General features: G+C 43.4%; 1 protein-coding gene across 1 annotated transcript in view; it reads left to right on the top strand.

Annotated features, from left to right (window-relative positions):
- LOC126336213 (EGFR adapter protein-like) overlaps positions 1 to 23,005 on the top strand; it is a 683,614-nt gene that overhangs the window by 648,208 nt on the left and 12,401 nt on the right. Inside the window, exons 4-5 of the mRNA XM_049999719.1 lie at positions 12,465 to 12,659; positions 22,378 to 22,549. Coding sequence (XP_049855676.1) covers positions 12,465 to 12,659; positions 22,378 to 22,549 — 367 coding nt within the window. The remainder of the gene's footprint in view (positions 1 to 12,464; positions 12,660 to 22,377; positions 22,550 to 23,005) is intronic.

Genomic DNA, 23,005 nt, shown 5'->3' with positions numbered 1-23,005 from the left:
TCGAACATGGTGTAACTTTCTGTAATCTCTTTTTCCTAGTTTGATCTCTCGTGTCTTGTGGAGCAAATACTATCAAAATGTATTTTCAGGGTACAGAGCATAGTCTGTGTGATGATTTCGCATAGCTTGATCTCATATACAATGGACAAGAATAGCAATTTTGGTACTGAAATGTTTCGTTTATGAGCACAGGTGATCAATCGACCGGCCCTTGTCATGTGTAATTTGCGTTTGTGCTGCTCTCAAATTTCATCTCGTTCGTAATGTAGGTTTGCCCGAGCAAGCAATTTGGTCTGCCTGAAATAACAACACGTCCTGTATGTCCATATTCATTCCGAGAAAGTGTTAGGATTTCAGAGAACATAACCACGAAGCTCTGTTAATTCGAGTATTCGGGAACGCATTCTGTTTCCCTCGAAACGAACGTAATTTTATGTAGGCTTTTGCAGTGTACATACAGTGGCGGAATTTCGTACAAGTGCCCAGCAGGATAACGACTAGTTTAATAAATCATGGAACGTAACACATGTATCAAATATAATAAATTATTAATATTTTAAACGCCAAGGGAAGCATGCGGATACAAAAATTAGAAATCTGACATCAAAAGTAGCGTGATTACAAAGCGATAGCGGGTGCGTGGTTTAATCAGTAACATGGATATGTTCCGTGTGAAACGTTTGCGAAGAGATCATTATATCGCGACGGTTTAAAACAAACGACCTTTGAATACGTACTGGAGCTCGAATATTGGCCAATTATGAGCTTTCGTGAGTATGATTTATCGTGTAATGAAACTATTAGTATGGCTCGGAACGACGTATTTTAGGAAATATAGGTTGAAAATAACAAGAACAGTTGCAAACAATGATATCTTCGTAGCCATGACGAGTAGTTGTGCTTCGCCCCTGGTGTTGGATGTCCACTGCATCAGTCCAGCAAATGTTCTTTGGCTGTCCTCAAAATTCCTCTGTGTCTAGTGCGTTCAGGACGGCTTGCATATTCTGAGGGTATTACCGATGCCAAAACAGATACCTACAGCTGTAGTGGGATCGACAATAGAGGCGCAATTCTGTTGATTGTCAAGAAGTTGTTCATTTTGTTGTCACGATTCAGTCTGGAGCCCATTGGTGCCGCCGCATGTTTGGAATACTACAGAGGTGAAATCCGAGGCGCTTTTATTTCGGTTAATTTCAATAGCTAGGCCATGGAAGTCATAGATACCAGAGCATTACTCTTTCTTCACCACGTTTCTATATCGGCATTGCCATATGAAAATGCCCACCAGCATATTTCAAACACTGTTTCGTTTGTTCACATGATACTGGTTCACTGACTAGTCCTTTCAAATTTGAAGGATTTTGCCAATCGCTGATTGCTTGTGATTACAGTGTAGCAGCCAATGTTGATGAAGTTGTACATAGCAAGAAGTCGAAGCCACAAGGACACACTGATTAGTTGCACCATTCGTTGCTGCGTAAGCCAACACCAATAAACTGAATTATAGAAGAATAGTGCAGATTTGTTGGGTAGACCGGCTAACCAACGAAATGGAGGAGGAAAGGTAGTTTTACTTTCATGGAAGATAGAGAGTCGAGGGAAACTATGCACAATTGCTTAGAGTGTAAAATCCAAACCTATTAAAGCACAATCCTTTGTTAATCACGCTAATGCTATCTACTTTATAATTAATTGACAATGAGAACACCGAAGTTAAGTGCTGTCGGTTTGGATGGGTGACCATTCAGTCTGCCGAGCACTGTTGGCAAGCGGGGTGCACTCAGCCCTTGTTAGGCAAACTGGAGAGCTACTTGATAGAGAAGTAGCGGCTCTGATCTCGTAAACCGACATTCAGCCGGGAGAGCAGTGTGCTGACCACATGCCCCTCCATATCCGCATACAGTGACACCTGTGGGCTGAGGATGACTCGGCGGCCGGTCGGTACAGTAGGGCCTTCCAATGCCTGTTCGGACGGAGTTAAGTTTTAGACAATGAGAACATATAGTACGTATGAGATTTATACATAGTAAGTTGCTTTGAGATAGGTAACCTTCAGATAACTGTGATTATTTTCTAAATACTGTAACTAGTTTCTGACATCGGCTGGTACCTCGGGAAAAAACCCCCAAGAACTGCAGTGACACTGCTGCAGAAAACTTATAAAATCCAGAGCTATGAGGGATTTTCAGTTGCAACGAGAATAGCGCCCAAAATATTCTGACGGGTTTTATAGGGAACTCAAGTCACCAGGAAGCAGAACACGAGGTCTGTCTAAAAAGTATCCGACATTTGATTTTCGAGAAGATAGCGCTATGCCACTGTACTCAGTAAAGGAAGAGACCTTTATGCGCAAGCTTGAATTTTGTCTCTGCCTTTCAAGGCGTCAGTCGCTGCCTGTCGGTCGCTGAGTGAGGTACTACACAACGTGTTCGTCGGATTACCAATTCTCTCAAGATGACTGAACGTGTTGAGCAAAGACTCCGTATCAAATTTTCTCAAAAGCTTGGTGATTCTCAAAGCGAAACAATTCGTAAGATTCAGCAGGTGTTTAGAGAAGATGCGACGGGTGTAACATAAATTAAGGAGTGATTCAACAGACTGAAAAATGGCCGCACATCAGCGGAGAGTGACCAGCGTTCTGGCAGGCCAGAAACTGCTCGGAGTGCAGCTGATGCTGAGAGGGTGCAAAATTTTGTGATGGCGGATGGTCGTTTGACCGTGCGGGAGATTTCCCAAGAGGATGGAGTGAGTCAAGTTTCTGCACATATAATTTTGCTTGATGATTTGAACATGCACCGAGTGGCTACGAAATTCGTGCCCAAGTTGTTGTTCAAAAATGGCTCTGAGCACTATGGGACTTAACATCTGAGGTCATCAGTCCCCTAGAACTTAGAACTACTTAAACCTAACTAACCTAAGGACATCACACACATCCATGCCCGAGGCAGGATTCGAACCTGCGACCGTAGCGGTCATGTGGTTCCAGACTGAAGCGCCTAGAACCGCTCGGCCACAACGGCCGGCCCCATGTTTTTGTCGCCAGAAAAAACACCTGCGTTTTGACGTTTCCTAGGACCTTCTGAACACCACCAGCACTGATCCTGGGTTTCTGAATACCGTGATAACTGGAGACGAGTCATGAGTGTACGGGTAGGATCGAGAAATAAAAAGACAGTCGTCTCAATTGAAGCATCCCGAGTCCCCAAGGCCGAAGAAAGTGCGGCAGGTGCGAAGCAATATCAAGGTGATTCTGTCTTTTTTGATGTCCGTGGAATTGGGCATCACCAATACGCACCGGAAGGACAAACAGTGACTATCAAGATGTCCTCCCGCGACTCCGTGACGCAGTTCGGCGCAAAAGACCAGACATGTAGACGGCAACAGACTGGCAACCACAACGCCCCCGCACATTCATGCACTTGATCCAAAATTTCTTGGCCAAACATGGATTTACAGCCGTTCGCCAACCTACTTTCCAGACATGACACCTTGCGACTTCTGGTTGTTTCCAAAATTGAAGACGCCACTGAAAGGATCCCGTTTTGAGACTAGAGAAGAGAGAATGCGGAACACGACGACGTAGGTTAACACCATTCCAAAAGAAGAGTTCCAGAGGTGTTTCCAGCAGTTTAAGGATCGGTTGGCTAAGTGTGTGCAAGCCCAAGGAGCCTACGTTGAAGGGGATTGGGGTCCCAACCCCGTCAGGTGTTTGAAATGTTTTTTCTGGCCAAAGGTAGGATATTTTTGGACACGCCTCTTATGACATACCCCTTTTCTGCTTCGACTAAAATAAGCGATACAGTGGTTACAGCACTGGACTTGAGCTCATACCACCATCTGGCTACGGTAATATGAGTGTTCACTAAGTTCCCAAAATAAACGCAAGGATAGTTACTTAAAGAAGGCTGCAGCTGATTTTATTGCCCGAAATAACCCCCGTATGTAACCATGCCGCCATGTGTCTCACTGCAAAACTAATTCCTTATGCAACCGAAATTTATACTCCGTCTCTAACGAAATGTTGTTAAACTCCAAACGCTATACTTTTCTCTTCCTGTAATGTCTCGGTTCAAAGCTTTTCCCATGTTACTGTTTTCCATTATGTGGTCGTCGTAACGCGTTTCTCCATGTATCGGCAAAACTGATGTCAACAGTCACCTACTGCACTGAAAAGATTTTATTTTAAAGCTGAATTTATACTATTTAAAAACAGTCGTAGTTTACAGAATTTTCTTTATAACTTAAGAGCGACACGTTGCGCCCGGACAGGGCATGATCAGGTTTTCTGAAAAAATGACGATATTACAATAAATCCGCCGTGGTCCTGTTTTCGACTTCTATAAAAACAAAATAAGCTTTAAAAACCGACCAGATAATGCAAGCCTTCTACAAGCGACTCAGCTATACACGATATGTCCTGTCATCCCTATAAGTACAACACGAACTACTTTAGTTCAATGATATAGCGTATCACTAAAATTCCACTTAGCACTCAGTCTCTAACAAAGGAACTGGAAAGCTTGAAAAATATCGCTTTCTGTAATGGTCACAGCTCATCCATCATATACAAAGCATACATGTCGAAAACATCGCCATCTGATCGAGAAATCTCCTTCAAATCTGCTCCTCAAAATTATTTGTTTGCTAAGCTTCTATTTGTAGGTAATGTGTCCTGTGTCATAGCTGAACTCTTTCGTGGTAAAATACAAGAATGGTGTTTACCATCTCCAATAAAAACCAGTATCAATGCATTCACAATGAGCCTTCTCAGAAATGTAAACACGCTGTCTCTGGCGTATATATGCGGTGTATGTGAAGCCGATTATATTGGCTAGACGGGGAGGGCTTTTAAAATTAGGTTTCAGAGGCATTTACTCACTAAGAAGGGACAGGTTAAGAATATCATACAATGTAAGCTTTCACGGCCGGTATTGTCTTCACTTAAAGTTCGCCGGTTTACCCCCGAGGATGTCTCCCGCAGTCGGAGACGAAACGTCAGGAGAGAGTTTTATACTTCGACCTCGGCCTATCAGCCGGAATTTTTAAGTGAAGGTTAAGAATAATTACGCAGAGGCCAGCAGCCACTTACGCTCGGAAACTGAAGGGTTTTTCACCACGCTCAAAAGAGTAATAGGCTCGAACTGCTTCAAGAGATCGAAATTGTTAAAAATTCACACTCCATGAAGGATACATTACTCAGTGATCAGTTATCAAGCAAGAATCAGGTTTTTTATGATTGCATGCTCTCTTTTTTTTTAAACAATTTTTTAATTTGTTGCTGTTTATTACCAGGACCTCGGTCACTTCTCACGTGTATGCAATTGAATTTTGTCTTTTGTGCATTGTTGATTTTTAGCCATAGATTCGTAGTCTAATCTATATTTAATTGCTCTACACATTCTACTTTATTATTCTATAACACCGCATTTGAATATAAGGGTTTTCTATGTCTCTGTGCATAGTTTTCGGTCTGGCCTGTCCTGCATTGTGTATATTTCCATATGATCTATTATATTTTATTTATTTCGTAATTTACCCATTACTATTTGTATTTTACGCCGTTATCACACTAAACCCAAGGCAGCGCCGCATGGCGACTGTCATCACTAGTAGCCCAATATTCTGCATGAGCTCCTATCTTCCTGAAGTGTACTCCATGTGGACACGGACGGGCCTCAGGGACCGTTGTAGTGTACGGCTGTTTTCGGGTTGCACGCGAGGTTCTGTTCTGCGCTGCTATGCCTGTCGTTGCCTCAATGAGGTCAACGCATTTTCGGTTTGTCCTACCACCTCTCTACTAATGCCTGATACAGGTGGTTTTATTTAATTTTTAATATTTTTTCCTGCAGGTTGCCTTTTATTTTTTATGGCGTGTCATTCCGGTCTCGTAAACTGACATACGGCCGGGAGAGCGGTGTGCTGACTACGTGCCCCCCACATTCGCATCTAGTGAAGCCTGTGAGCTGAGGAGGACATGGCGGCTGGCGGTACCGTTGGGCCTTCGTGGCCTGTTCGGGAGGAGATTTAGTTTTTTATGTGGTGTCATGCCTTCTTGACGTATGCTTTTTGGCAGACGATTTCTTATCTTTTACGCGAGTTATATTACGTTCCTCAATATAATTTTAGTTTATTAAAAATTCCATTACTATAATATTTTGAAAAATCATAATGAATTGGTATTTTGTGTTGGATATTAAATATTATTCAAAAATGGCTCTGAGCACTATGAGACTTAACATCTGAGGCCATCAGTCCCCTAGACTTAGAACTACGTAACCCTAAGGACATCACACACATCCATGCGCGAGGCAGGATTCGAACCTGCGACGTCAGCAGAAGTGCGGTTCGGGACTGAAGCGCCTAGAACCGCTCGGGCACAGCGGCCGGCACTTGGGTAGTATCTGTGTATTTTCTTTAGCCATATATGGTGTGACGTAGTAGAGAGAGGAGAGCAAAGAAATGGGACCCCACATGTATGGCAGCAGTAATTCCAGATTTAATCTTCAGAAACGGACGACGAGGCACAGCGTTTCAAAGTTTCATGAAGGATGATTAACTTACTCCCTATGAGGACAATATTTATAAAATAATAAGAAACATTTTGAGAACATTTTTATAGTCTTTAGCAGAATTGCGCACCAGTAAAGTAAAACACTACATGTGTGAATGTTCCCCTAGTAAACCTTGTCCTACAGGTAGCCCCACAACCAGAAATCACAAGGAGTGAGCTCAGCTGATCGTGCCAGCCAAGCATTTGGAAATGATCGGCTGATAATTGGATCGCGTTTCGGAGAAGCAGGTGAACTTCACGGGTGAAATGCGGTGGTGCCCCATCTTGCATGGAAGCTGTTGGGTTCAATGCGTCTCTCTCCTGTAGGGCGGCTATGACTTGCTGGCGAAGCATATCACAGTAACGCTGGTCAATCATACTGCACATCTCTGCTCCTTGAGCGCCAACCTGTTCAAAAAAGGATGGGCCAATGATGAACGTAGCCGTAAAGTCACACTACACAGTGACACACGTTCATGATGCAGAGGAACTTGATACACAGTGACTGGAGGTGAAGAGCCTCACACTCGGCAGTTCTGTGTTTTCATATAACCTCTCAGAGAAAAATGAGCTTCGTCTCTCCATAGGATGGTCCAGGGCCTGCCCCCGTCAACTTCAGTCTTTGCGAGAAAGTGGAGAGCGGAATCAACGTATCGTTGTGCATCCTGTGGTGCAAACTGCTGTAGCATATGGATCATGTACCGAAACCATTCGAGAACGATTGGATGCACCTTCCGCACAGTAGACCACACAAGGGATGTCCAACTGTCGTGACAGTACGCATGCTGCCTGACGATCGTGAATTGCGCGCATCGTTGTTTGCCATAGCATCAGCTGGTTTCATCAGCCACCTGTGATGCAACCGGTCGTCGGCCTCTTCCCAGAGAGACGCCCAGTTCTCCAGTTGATTCGAACGTCTTCATCATGCTCGACACAGCATGTGGAGAAAGGTGACCCTTCCAGCAGGCGATATTCTCTATGTGTAGTTGCAGCGTTACTGTTGTTTTGGTAATAGAGTTTCTTCAGTGACGCCCTGTTTGTCCAAGCTCATGTCGACACGTCAACAAGTGCACTGCGTCTGGTCAGGTATGTGAGACTACGGATCACGATGACTGATCACGACACCTGTTGGATATAGTTGGATCTGGATGTGGCTCTGTTACGCATGGAAATCAGGCATGCCATACACTGGAGTATTAATGCTACTAACAAGGGAACCTCCCCATCGCACCCCCCTCAGATTTAGTTATATTGGCACAGTGGATAGGCCTTGAAAAACTGAACACAGATCAATCGAGAAAACAGGAAGAAGTTGTGTGGAATTATAAAAAATTAAGCAAAATATACAAACTGAGTAGTCGATGCGGAAGATAGGCAACATCAAGGAGAGTCATATCTCAGGAGGGCCGTGGTCCCGTGGTTAGCATGAGCAACTGCGGAACGAGAGGCCCTTGGTTCAAGTTTTCCCTCGAGTGAAAAGTTTACTTTTTTCTTTTCAGACAATTATTATCTGTCCGTCCGTCCGTCCGATGGATTTGACGGTCTACACGTGGAAAAATTTCAAAATGTTAAAAACATATGTTTTGACAGAGCACAGGGAAAACTGTGCGACTGTGAAACTGTTTCATTCATTTGTTGCAGTTTATGTGACAAACTCTTATGTTTTCATCACTTTTTGGGAGTGGTTATCACATCCACAAGAAAATCTAAATCGGGCAAGGTAGGAGAATCTTTTTACCCATTTGCCAAGTGTACAAGTTAGGTGGGTCGACAACATATACCTGTCATGTGACGCACATGCCGTCACCAGTGTCGTATACAATACATCAGACGTGTTTTCCTGTGGAGGAATCGGTTGACCTATGACCTTGCGATTAAATGTTTTCGGTTCACATTGGAGAGGCACGTCCTTTCGTCTTCTAATTGCACGGTTTTGCGGTGAGGTCGCAAAACACAGACGCTAAACTTATTATAGTGAGCAGAGACGTCAATGAACGAATGGACAGATTACAACTTTGCGAAAATAAAGAAAGTAAACTTGTCACTCGAGGGAAAACTTGAACCAAGGACCTCTCGTACCGCAGCTGCTCACGATAACCACGTGGCCACGGCGCTCCTGAGCTCACACTATCCTTGATGTTACCTATCTTGCGCATGGACTACTCAGTTTGTAAATTTTGCTTATTTTTTTCATAGTTCCACACAATTTCTTCCTCTTTTCTCGATTGATCTGTGTTCAGTTTTTCAAGGACTATCCACTGTGCCAACTTATAACTAAATCTGAGGGGGGTGCGATGGGGAGGTTTCCTTGTAAGTTTGGTGCTCTTACGGTAATTAGTTTCCTTGTTATAACATGTTCAATAGGGAAGTTTAACTATAACCCCCGCTATATTTGCTTGTCACATGTGTAGGCGACTTGCAGAACAAAAATTCCTGTGATAAATAAGCACTGATGCCGCTGTTACTTGTAACACTGGCACAAAGCGACAAGTTTTTTTGTAGACACATGGCTGCAGCAGAATGAAGGAATTAACCTTGCAGTACCCCGATTGCGGTCTGGGTTGGGATGTGTTCGGTCTCTTACCGAACTGATCGTCATTCTAGCCTCATGTGCGATGACCGGTACCGCATAATGAGTGGTTCGGTATTTTTAGAATACGTTTTTATGCAAAGACACGCCTAACATAAAAAATTATCACAACAGTAATGGCGGTTCCATGCAGCAATGCCCATGTTGAAAGAGTCTTCAGTACCGTGAATCTTTTAAGATGTCACACTAGAAACAAATTGATTGTCGATATTGTAAAAGCAGAACTATGCATTCGTTGTAATTCGAAGTTTACAACGTGCAACGACTTTTGGCTCTAAGCACTATGGGACTTAATATCTTAGGTCATCAGTCCCCTAGAACTTAGAACTACTTAAACCTAACTAACCTAAGGACATCACACACATCCATGCCCTAGGCAGGATTCGAACCTGCGACCTTAGCAGTCTCACGGTTGCGGACTGAAGCGCCTATAACAGCACGACCACCGCGGCCGGTTGCAACGACTTTTACCAAATAATTTAAGGTAATAAAAATTTGTTGAAAGATATGACAAGGAATGTTAAATATCATTTTTGACGTTTACTAAGTGTTTTATTGTTTCCATTCGCAGGCCTGAGACCAGGAAATTCTGTCGTCAGGCAATGTTTGGTAATTTCGTCAATTTAAACTTTGCTTGGTGACTGGTGTCCTTTTAGACCCCAGGGCTCTGTTAACTATGAAAGTACCGTTTAAACGTAGACGTAGTCTTCTCATTCTCCAGAGAAATTTTGATGGTCCCTTTATCACAATTGGACAAAATATTTTGGAACTGTCACGGTTTGTTGTACAATAATTGGAAATTTTTGGCTATGGGCTCAGAAAATACGTCACATATACAAATGTGATTTTCACTGTTATATTTCAACCTTATTACGTAAATTAAAGTTTGGCAACAATGTACCTTCTCAACCAACAGTATTGTAACCAGTTCCTAGAAAATACATGTTGTTGTTGTTGTGGTCTTCAGTCCATAGACTGGTTTGATGCGGCTCACCATGCTACTCAATCCTGTGCAAGCTTCTTCATCTCCAAGTACCTACTACAACCTACATCCTTCTGAATCTGCTTAGTGTATTCATCTCTTGGTCTGCCTCTACGGTTTTTACCCTCCACGCTGCCCTCCAGTACTAAACTGGTGGTCCCTTGATGCCTCAGAGCATGTCCTACATACACGTGCATTATTGGAAAAAATTCACAATTAGGAATTGCCCTTTGTTGGAGTAAGACGTGGTATTATATTTTATTTACAGTGAGTTGTTATATACGCTTTGAAAGGGGCTACGGTCTCGAACAGGCTTTAGCCGATGCATATTAGAGTCATAGTGACAATGAATCAATTTTTGGAAATGCAGAGAGCGAAGTGATGGAAGACGATGTATAGGTGGAGGATGAGAGTAAGATGTATAGGTCAAGAATGAGATTGATGTGAATAAATGGGAAGACGATGATAATGGTATTCAGGCAACTAGTGCGCCTGATTTTGTATCTAGTTGTGGACGGATGAAATGTGACACTACCATCTGATGTGCGCAAGTAGACTTCCAGGAGTACGTGGCTTATGTATTTGTCGAGCAATAAAGTGGCTTCCAAGATTTCGTGGAATCCTGAGGTGGCTCTTGTTTGGTAATAAACTTCCGAGAGAAAAAAGAAATGGTGTTACTGGATGAAAAGCTGAATATATACAGCATATATTCAGTGTTTGAAATGTGCGGTGATGCATGCATTTCGTCTTATTCGTTATCTTACAGTTGATGAGCACCTGTGTGGTTTCAGGGGACGATGTCCATCCAAGGTGTGCATTCTTTCAAAACCTGGAAAGTACAGGATGACAATGTGGCCTCCTGTAGATTATGAGACAAAATTATCGCGTAAATACGCAACTGTATATAGGGAAAACTGCTGAAGAAAGGGAAACGAGTGGTGCGTGATTTAGTTCATCACCTTCTAACAACAAAGGTCAAAATTTAATAATGAGTGTGGTGTTTCTCACGCTGCTAAATACTGCATTTTCGGGCAACAACAAAGTTATTACGTGGCAGGTGTCATTAGAGCACAGTTATTAAAGTCATTTCATGTAATAATGAATAAACTAGACACTCATCGTTTCGTGTTTCCCACGCTGGTCTCGTTGCAAAATCATGGCTCAATCGTCGAAAATCGAGGTGGTGATGATTCTTAGCTCGGATGCAAAGAGGCCTAGGTTTTATTCTGCTGTATTCAAAAGTTTTGTAGATGCGCTTCACAAACCATTCTTGAAGATTACACCTTTGAAAGTTAGCACAATGGTGATGAAAAAAAAAAAAAAAAAAAATCTGCACTCCGAATATAAGTTACACTTCCTTTTTATTAATTTTGTTGCAATATCACGTAACACACAAAACATCACTTCACAATACAAAACATACTTGAAAACATCTTCCTTACTATTGAAGTTCACATTTTATAAACTGGCTACAATATGCGTCTTTCCAACATGACGTCCAAGACTTGACTTTTTCAAGGTCCGACTCGAACTCTCTAACTAATAACCGCTTACGCGCCGACAAATCAGAGTTACAAGTACGACAAAGATCATAGTGACAAAAGAAAGAATACACATCATTGCAACATAACCATATCGATGTATCAAAGTATCTCTACATTAATGAAATCAGATCTGAATGTTGTCTCAGAAATATTGTAACTACTGTATAGAAACACTGTAGAATATTGCTGGTATCGAGAGGTTGAGTTGATGTGCCGTAATGGTTACGTAATTCAAGTACCATTACAACCTCAGGGAAAGTGTTGGGAACATTACCACGAACATTATGTTACTAGTTTGCAACTTAATTATAGCGTGAAACAATGGTTTTGTAATTTCAGCAATAGGGATGGGTCTCACGGTAAGCCATTATTATTTATGTGATAGTATTTTGCACTGTATCGCAATATAGTTGCTAGAATCACTTGGTGGCCAACAAAAGACCGTGTACATGTAATATAATAATTTTTTCATGAGGTGGGGCCACAGTCATGATATATTTCTTTAAAGTCAATACCGACATTAGACTTTTTATTTGCAGTGTTACATTTACACGATCATGATTTCGGGTTTAAATTACTATTCTCAAGTGTTTAAATGTTAGACAGTGCCTAAGATGGCATACTTTCTTATTTAAAATGCACTATTAGACACATTGTCTGAGGGTCAATCTGGTAAAAGCCTGCTATGTTTTTTCAAAGCTGATACCGTGTGAAGGTTAATCTTGCAAGCCTGTTTGTGGTATGGTGATGTCGCGCAAGTGGAATGGAGCTAAACTCTCTGTTGTAACGACTGTGTAGGTCGTCGCAGAGCTCGGAAGAGGAGCCGCGCCGGTGCGTCTCCGTGGGCTCCGAGTTGCCGCTGCTGGAGGGCGTCGCGCCCGCCCCCGCCTCCACGCCGCCCCCGCCGCCACCCGAGCGCAGCGACAGCCTCGGCACGCGATCCGAGGCACACCACCTGCGAGCAGCGCCCTGGTTTCAGGCTGGCATCCCTAGGTAAGCAGCATTGTAATTCTCTGTGTCTGGCAAGCACCGGATCCGTTTTTAGGCTGCCTTCCGTATGTAAGCCACTTGTTTGTATGTTGGCACGCATGGTGCACGAATCGTGTGGCATCCCTGGGCAAGCACCTCCCACGTTTTTTCTATTTCGGCAATCGCAAGACCCTGATTTTTGGGTGCCATCCGTAAGCAAGTTATTTCCATAACAGCTGGTCGAGCTTCTTTTCAGTCAAATATTGCTCCAGGCTGAGTCTCACCTTATTGTGTTTTAGCACGCTCTCCAGTCAACCACTTTGGCGGCGAGTCCTTGGTGCAGGCTGCCGACTCTAAGATATCCACTTCCTCCCGTTTCATACTTTGCAAAATATCCCGAGTTATACCACTCTGCACCAAACCCTAGTCTCAGGCAGCCGTTTCTTGACGACTAACCTCTCCCCTCTTTACACGCAGGTGACAAAACTCTTGTGTCGGACCTCCTTTTCCCCGACGTAGTGCAGCAGCTCAACGTGGCACGGACTCAACAACTTATTGGAAGAGAATGAAATTTTCACTCTGCAGCGGAGTGTGCGCTGATATGAAACTTCCTGGCAGATTAAAACTGAGTGTAGGACCGAGACTCGAACTCGGGACCTCTGCCTTTCGCGAGTAAGTGCTCTACCATCTGAGCTATCCAAGCACGACGTACGCAGCGTCCTTACAGCTCATAAGGTAGAGTACTTGCCCACGAACCGCAAGGGTACCGAGTTCGAGTCTGGGACCGACACACAGCTTTAATCTGCCATAAAGTTTCATATCAACGCGCACTCAGCTGCAGAGTGAAAATTTCATTCTGGAAATATCCCCCATGCTGTAGCAAGCCATGTCTCCACAATATCCTTTCATCCAGGAGGTTCATGAAGTTCTGCAGAATCGCAGGAGAGTTTCTGCGAAGTTTGGATTTCGGAGACGAGGCACTGGTGGAAGCAAAGCTGTGAGGACGGGGCGTGAGTCGTGCTTGGGTAGCTCATATGGGAGAACACTTGCCCTTGGAAGGCAAAGTTACCGAGTTCGAGTCTTGTTCCGGCACACAGTTTTAGTCTGCAGGAGGTTTCAGGTTTTTGGAAGTCACCTGCAGAAATACTGAGCCGTGCTGACTCCATGTGCAGCCACAGCTCCGAAAGGGTTGACTGGGCAGCGTTTAGTGCACGAACTGACCTCTCAATTATGTGCCCTAAATGATTCGATGGGATTCATGTCGGGCAATCTGGGTGACCAAGTGAATCGCTCGATTTGTCCAGAATGTTCTTCAAATGAAACGCGAACGGCTGTAGCCTGGTGACATGGCGCATTGTCATTCATAAGAATTTCATCGCTGTTTGGGGTCATTAAAAACATGAATGGTTGCAGATGGTCCCCAAGTAACCGAACGTAACAATTTCCAGTCAATAATGGGTTCAGTTGGACAAGAGGTTTCAATCCATTCCATGTAAACACAGCCTCCACCAATGTGGAGCCATCACCAGCTTTTCACAGTGCCTTGTGACATCTGGGGTTCATGGCTTCGTGGGGTATGCACCATACTCGAACCCTAGCATTAGCTCTTACTAACAGAAATCAGAGCTCATCTGACGATGGTCCAACCGATATGGCCACGGGCGCAGAAGAGGCGCTGTAGGCGATGTCGTATGCTTTATGAAGGTCTAACAATACCACCACTTGCAAAGTAGGTTAGAAATCAGATTAATAATGTTGCTCACGCAGCATATGTTCCCTTTATCGGTCAACAACGAAGTTATTGACTGTGGATGGTATCGTCAGAATGAAAATAATGAAGTCACTGTTAAAAGGCATTAATTTTGGCACTTATCTTGAATGGATTCCCACGTAGATTTCGTCGAAGTTGTTGTCGCTCATCTTGTTGACTCTAGGGCGATTCCTCTTTGACTGCTAGAAGGTCCAGATCTGTATTTTAGCAATATTTGAAGACCTAACAAATGCGTTTTTCAGAAAGTTCTTAATGATCAAACAATCCCAGATCAGAACAATGGTACGGTAGAAATAATTTTTGACTTGGTGTTCACGATCTACATTTTTATTAAACTTCTTGTAAATTCACATATACTTCTTCTTAACTGTCACATCATCAATAAAACAGTTTTGTATCAGTCTTCATATATTTCATTTCCACTTTCACCAAACTCAAGACTTGACCGTTCTTTTACAAAGCGAAATAACAATTTCTGCAAAGTGAAACAAAGACTGCTCTGTGCGCATTCTCGCTAAAACGGTTACAAATAAGTCAAAGGTTATGACAGTTTCACAGAAATGAATACACACAAGAACCATATACATTGGAGTACCCATACATTAATAAAACCAAATGTGAATATTGTCACAAAAATATGTCTGTTACTTAGCAGAAAAGTAGTACGATATTACTGGTATCGAGAACTGGGGTTGGAGTGCCGTAATGGTCACGTAAATAAAGAACCATTACAAAGGGCAGTCGCACCGCTCGTCTGCTGCCATAGTCCATTAACGCCAAATTTCGCCACACTGTTCGTCTCACATTAATTTCTGCGGTTATTTCAGACAGCGTTGCTTGTATGACACTACTGGCAACCCTATGCAAACGCCGCTACTCTCGATCGTTAAGTGAAGGCCATCGGCCACTGCATTGTCCGTGGTGAGAGCTAATGTGTGAGTTTTCGTATTCTCGGTACTTTCTTGACACTGTGGATCTTGGAATATGGAATGCACTAACAGTTTCCGAAATGGAATGTCCCGTGCGTCTAACTGCGACTAGCATTCCGCGTTCAGTCTGTTAATTTCCGTCGTGCGACCACAATCACGTTGGAAACCTTACCAGGTGAATCACTTGAGTAAAAAATGACAGCTCTGACAATGCACCACCCTTTTATATCTTGTGTACCCATTACTACCGCCATCTGTATACGTGCATGTCGCTATCCTATGACATTTGTCATCTCAGTGTATCTCCGCAAGTGCAAGGTCTTGCTTTTAGGCTGACATCCGTATGGAAGCTATTTTCATGAGAGCTTGTCTGGATGCTGCAGAACGGCGTTGTTTTTCGGCCAAAAATCTCAATAAGCTGAGTCTTACTTTTTTTTTCGTGATTTCCCTAAATCGTTTCAGGCAAATGCCGGGATGGTTCCTTTGAAAGGGCACGGCCGATTTCATTCCCAATCCTTCCCTAACCCGAACTTGCGCTCCGTCTCTAATGACCTCGTTGTCGACGGGACGTTAAACACTAACCACCACCACCACCACCATCTTACTTTTTTCCCTTCGCACGCTCTGCTAAGTCGACCACTTGGGTGCAAGCTAGCGACCCTGACTTAGCCATTTTCTTCGTCTATATACAGGATACAGTTTTAAATATTAATAATAAATTTATTACTTTACACGGGCAAACCGTGCAGCATAAGCAGCGGCCCCTGTACAAGTTCTTGATGTATTAATCACATTCATTCGATATGCGAAAGTTCGGTCACACGATACACATCTACAAGGACTTACATTCTTCCCATACTCGGTGTAGCAAGTCCTCCGTGGTGAATTGCAGTACATTTTCTCGAGGGACACTGGTACTGGCTTCATATAACCTGCTTCTTTCACAAACCCACTCAGAAAGGAATCCCAGTGTGTTACCTCCAGCGAACGGGGTAGTCAGGTGAGAAGGCTGTGTCCGCAGTAGCAGGAAGTCCAATCCAGCCTTGGCGAAGAACACGATTAGGAAGGTCTCGTACATTCCTGTGAAAATGTTGCAGTTGCAGAATGTAATCGTCATAACTGGTGTTCAACCGAAGTAACAACAAGGTTTCCAACATGTCTGCAAATGAGCTACCCGTCACCGTTCGTTGTTTGAACAAAAATTGACCGTGCACTTTCTCACACGACAACGCAGAGAAAACGTTCACGTCTGGAGAGACACTCTATTGTTCAACAAGCATATATGGTTTCTCGCTTCCTCAGATACGGGCATAGTGCGTGCCCACGTTGCAAGTCACATGGAAAGTGGCTGGATTGCAAAACATTGTTCCTATTAAAAAACCAACGTACTTCATTGTTAACTGCAGCTATTCACAAAAGTCACCCCTTTTCAGTTTGTCTGCTGGTGTAAAGCTCTACAATAATCCGATTTTGTACGGTTTAAAACATAGCGGCTTACTCAACTCTTCCCACATTATAATCTTTGGCATGAAAAATTCCTTTCTTACTTCATTAAGTGATTTGCGAGGACTTCGGTGAAACACCTCGCACATTCTCTCGACGTTTGCATAAAGCACGTGAAATCGACCAAGACTCTTTCCCTGACAAATGCACCTGGTTTCCATGAACTTTCGGTTCCACCTAACTGTATTATTCTTGTGTGGTGGATCGTTCCTAAACCGTGCGCAGAACTCATACTGGACTGTAATCGCAGACCTGCACACGTGCAAACGGAGCACACAGAAAGCATTCTGCTGCTGTAAGCAGACGCTACTCCTGTGTAGTAATCATGATAAGCAAACAGCGGGTAGAGCATACAAAAATAGGACAATTGTCGCTGCTTTAGCCGCAAGGCTCGCCTATACAAGTAATAAATTGATTTATTATTAATTATTATTTATTATTAAAACCGCAAAAGTGATTTATAAACACCCTCTGCTTTCAGAATGAAATTTTCACTCTGCATCGGAGTGTTCGCTGATGTGAAACTTCCAGGCAGGTTAAAACTTTGTGCCGGAGATTCGACCTCGGAACCTTTGTCTTTCGTGGGCAAGAGAACTACGCCCGCGCGGTGCCCTAGCCCCAGGCAGGCGTTTGTTCTTAGATTAAGAACCTGTTGCCCTTTGTATTTTGACACTTTTACCATTTACTTTTTAAATTACTGCTTATGAGATTACGTTGAATTAATCCTCCTCTTTAAATGTTTTTAATCGTAGTATTTTCACTTTTTATTTAATCCAAGTGGCCATCGTCGGGTTCACCTTCAATTTCTTTACCTCTTCTTCTAAACATTATGCTAAGCAAACAGTGCAGCTGCGTGAGACTCTTTGTCGAGATACTCTTCGTTTTCATCCACCTGATCCTTTCTGGGTACTTGAAGATAACACTTTCCTATACATAAAACACAAGCATTTCAAAAAGAAAATGACTTTTTGCAGGATAGCAGAATCTTATAAATTACAGCTATTGCGCAAATCATAATTTTTCAGCAATATTTAGAAGCTGTAAGGCATCGTCTCCTTACAAAAAAGATACTTATCACCTGTTGCATAAACATTATTTACTCCGGATCAAAAATGTTATTATACCTATGTTTCCCACTACAGTCTAATATCCTTGACAGCATAATATCAGTAGTTGTTGACTTATTTGATGTGATAATATTCATTGCCCTCTGAAACTCTTATTACCAGATCCTTGAGATAAGCCTTCTTGCGAGCGAGCTATGCTGCTGTGAATCCTGTGTTTACAGGGAGACAGTATTAGAGACACCGGCCCGCGAACCATAGCACGCATTGTGTGAAAGCATCACTACGAATGTCGTTTTTACCTTGTTACTAATCGTCTCCATTGTGACCTTGTTTACAAGATAAACAAGGTGACCTTTCCAGTGTGACTCTTCGCAGGGAGATCGTGCTGGAGGTTTTGGTCTTTAAGATGGGGATTTGCGTTCTTAGACCCCGAGAGCACCAGCGAAGACTGTAGGTTGCGCCTACCAAGTTTTCTGGTGTGAAATTCGTTGCAGGGACATTGTGCTAAAGGTGATGGTCTGTGTACCGAAGCACACATGCATGCTATGCAAGATAACCAGCAAGCACGGCTACGACACACTTTCGCTACGTTTCGCAGACGTTACCAATGTGAACTTGTTTGCTGAAATTTCGTGTTGGAGGTGTTGGCCGCGAACCAAGGGTCCTGTCGTACAACTACAGACTTCTGAATGAGTCCAGTTGCTACACTCTGTTGCTATCTGTCTTTAAAGCTGGTGCTAGAAGTGCTTGACCGTAATCTATAGCGAACATTTATGGTTAAGTAGAGCTCCAGCATGCCCAGCGGCAACAATTAGTTTTTGCATGTTATGGAATTACCCAATGTTACCATCTTTACAACAGTTGCTATTCGGTGTATCTTGTGTCATCGAGTCTATAAGTATGTCCTTGGCTGTAGGTAGTTCGAGCTGTAAATGACTCATGAATTGATCGAGATATTCGTGAAGCCTCAGAGCACAAGTAAACCCTCTTGCTAAATGCTGTAGTTGGCATCGACTAAGTTTTATCAGTGTGGTGCTCTAGAGATAACGAGCTGCAAACTCGAGCTTTCTTTTATGGTTCACAAAAGCACCAGTTATCACGTAGTGTTACTTGTTACCCCAGGAGATCATCAGCGTGCTATTCTTCTTTGCAGCGACAACGTGTTGGAGGTTGAGTCCCGCGCATCCATTAGCTCATACTTGTAACAAGAGGTCTCCAGTGAGCACAACTGCCGCACACTCTAGTTATGTGTCTGAGGAGGGTTTACCGGTGTGACCCTTTCTGGAGGGAGATCTAATGCTTTTTTCCGGCATGGGCATTAGGCAATATGTATGTTGGAGGAATTAATGTTGTCCAACTCTTCTCGGAAAATGCTCTTTAGAAATTTTAGGAGTAAATCTCTTCGTGACCCACAACGCCACACCTGCAACATCTGCCACAGGAATTTGTTGAGCGTTTCGGCAACGTTCTCGCGCCGACTAAACGATCCCGTGACGAAACGTGCCGCTCTCCGTTATATTTTCTCTATCTTTTCTATCAGTCCCGTCTGGTGACGATTCGATGTTGATGAAGAGTACTCAAGCGCCTTACCAGCCATTTCCTTCGTGGACGACTTACATTTAGTCAAGATCTTCCTCTGAATGACAGTCTGCCAGTTACTTTTCATGCTATTTGTTTTATATGGTCATCCCACTTAGGGCCGCTTTGAAATAGTTTACTCCTCGATATGGTACGGTAGATACTGTTTGCTACTCCTTGTTATCAGTAACGTAGTTGTGGAACATAGCTTTCTCTTGCTACGTACGATCAATAAATTATATTTATTTACGTTCAGTGTCGACTACCGGAGCCTGAACCATTATTCAATCCTCTGCAGGTCATTCTACAAATCTGTACTGTCTTCTGGCGTTGCTATTTTCCTGTAGACACCTGCATCATATGCGAACAGTGTTGGAGTGCTATCGATGCTTTCTACTGTATCAGTTATACAAATTGTAAAAAATAACGTTCCTGTCACAGTTCCATGGGGCACTCCGAAAATAAATTTTACATCTTAATTGATTGGCGACTTCATGGCGTGCTGTGTGCACAACGACCATATTTGTTAAATTAAAAGGAAGGTCAGCGTTGGCCGTAATATTGATAGTTTATTGACAGCAAAATCGACTTTCAATCTCACAGTGATCATCTTCAGTGCTCGAAGTTAAAAATTTCACATAGCGATCAGTGAATAAAAACAAAAAAACCGCCAATACACCTGAGTATATTGTGGTAATCTCTTGGCAAATAAAGAATTGTAAAGTCTTCACGTGACACACGCCACATAGAGGGCGTTCCAAGACCCTGTCACACCGAGGTCTGCTGTAGAGGCGAATGTAAATAGCGGCTTCAGTTATTGTGATCGCTTCTCAGTTTTGGTTACTGATAACTTGATACCAGTGTCTATGAGTTTAATTTGTACACCACAGGTATGTTCTTTCCAACAGTTGGTTTATACTCAGGTGTATTGGCGGTTTTTTTGTTTTTATTCACTGATCGCTATGTGAAATTTTTAACTTCGAGCACTGAAGATGATCACTGTGAGATTAAAAATCGATTTTGCTGTCAATAAACTATCAATATTACGGCCAACGCTGACCTTCCTTTTAATTTTACATCTGTTGATTTTATTCCGTTAATGGTGACGTGTTGATTTCCGTCCGCAAGGAAATCGTTAACCCAGTCGCAAATCTGATCCGATACTCGAAAAGCTCGTGTATTCTCAATAACTGGACGGTGCCGAATATCTTCCTGAATTCAAGAAAGAGGGCTTCAACGTGAGCGCCGTTGTCTAAAGCGATGTGATCTCATAGAGGAACAGAGCGAGCTGAATTTCGCAAGATCTCTGTTTGCGGAATCCATGATGATTTTGTAGAGAAGATTTTCTTTTTCCAAAATTGTCATAATTCCTGTGTATTAACCATGTGCCATAATTGTACAACAGACTGGTGTCGACGATATAGATCTACAGGGTGTTCCAAAAAGGTACGGCCAAACTTTCACTAAACATTCCTCACACACAAATAAAGAAAAGATGTTATGTGGACATGTGTCCCGGGAACGCTTAATTTCCATGTTAGAGCTCATAAGTTTCGTCAGTATGTGCTGTACTTCCTCGATTCACAATCAACATGTGTGGGCTGCCGAAAATCCGCACGCAATTGTGCGATCACCTCAACACAGATTTTCTGTGAACGTTTGGGCAGGCATTGTTGCTGATGTGTTGATTGGGTCCCATGTTCTTCCACCTACACTCAATGGAGCACGTTATCATGATTTCATACGGGATACTCTACGTGTGCTGTTAGAACATGTGCCTTTACAAGTACGACACAACATGTGGTCCATGCACGATGGAGCTCCTGCACACTTCAGTCAAAGTGTTCGTACGCTTCTCAACAACAGATTCGGTGACCGATGGATTGATAGAGGCGGACCAATTCCATGGCCTCCACGCTCTCCTGACTTCAACCCTCTTGACTTTCATTTATGGGGGCATTTGAAAGCGCTTGTCTACGCAACGCCGGTACCAAATGTAGAGACTCTTCGTGCTCGTATTATGGACGGCTGTGATACAATATGCCATTCCTCAGGGCTACATCAGCGCATCAGGGATTCCATGCGACGGAGGATGGATGCATGTATCCTCGCTAACGGAGGACATTTTGAACCTTTCCTGTAACAAACTGTTTGAAGTCACGCTGGTACGTTCTGTTGCTCTGTGCTTCCATTCCATGATTTATGTGATGTGAAGAGAAGTAATAAAATGAGCACTAACGTTGAAAGTAAGCGTTTCCGGACTCATGTCCACATAACATATTTTCTTTCTTTGTGTGTGAGGAATGTTTCCTGAAAGTTTGGCCGTACCTTTTTGTAACACCCTGTATAATTGTGCGCATCTATCCTTCGGCCTTTCTTGAAATATGGAAAGATCTTTTCTTTCGTTGCAGCTTGCCCTTTCTTCAGCGATCTACGATAAACTTCTGCTTGAACGGCCATATTAAGACATGCTCAAAGCGTTCCGAGTTTACATGTATGACAATGTTTGCAGGGAGGCGCAGAAGGCACTGGACGCCAGTGCTGAGTCTGGTTCATGGAGCGACCGATCTCCATTGAGACAGTGTCAGATGCCTTCCTGAAGTCAATGAACACGGCATCCACAGAGTTTACATGTGTGACCTCGCACAAATACTACGATGGAGGTTCTGAGATTTGGTGTGAAGAATGGTACGCAATAGCAGAAGTAAGCCTGACTGCTATGTCATTGTCTCTATGCCCTTACGCGTACGTGTGAGTCTGTTTGCAGAGAGCTTGCTTTGGAGTTGCTGCGTTGTGACGTGGAGGGCGTATTCACGGTACACGAGATCTCTGTGGAGGCTAACTGCCGCTCGTTGTAAGGTTTTCCGACTCGATCTGTGTGTCTTTGTTCGCAGGGAGATCGCGCTGGAGGTGCTGGGCCGTGAACCGGAGGGCGCGTTCATGGTCCGCGAGAGCACCAGCAAGCCCGGCTGCTACGCGCTGTCGCTGCGCGTCCCCAGGGACTTCCAGCCGTCCGGCATCGCGCACTACCTCATCCTGCGCACCGCCAAGGGATACAAGATCAAGGTGGGTCCACACTCACTCAGTGACAAATATACGGAAAATATCTGTCTCATTGTTATCATGTTCACCCACCATCGACTGGTATTGCAGGATGTAGAACTCCCCTGGACTACTCAGATTAAACACTTGCGAGTCATACTGGACCACGAACTGCTTTTCACATATCATGTGCTGGAATGGCGTGACCATGCAACGCACTTATTTAATCAACTAAATCCATTATTTTCGAGGTGGCAATTTAACGTTCGCACAGAGCTCCGACTTTACAGAGCAACAATCCTGCCAGCGATGCTTTACCATTATTCCTCTTGGGGGACCAATTGCAACACCAATTTATAGCCATTACAAACACTTCAATATCGGTGTTTACGTTTGGTACTGGGAGATCTACAGTGGGCGAGAGTTCGCGACTTGCGTCACGAACTTGATGTGGAAACCATTCAGGATGCAATACGCTCC

The sequence above is a fragment of the Schistocerca gregaria genome, chromosome 1 (genome assembly GCF_023897955.1).
Source record: "Schistocerca gregaria isolate iqSchGreg1 chromosome 1, iqSchGreg1.2, whole genome shotgun sequence".
NCBI classification, from domain to species: domain Eukaryota; kingdom Metazoa; phylum Arthropoda; class Insecta; order Orthoptera; family Acrididae; genus Schistocerca; species Schistocerca gregaria.
The sequence above is the reverse complement of the archived record's forward strand: the minus strand, read 5'-3'. Positions and strand labels throughout refer to the sequence as shown.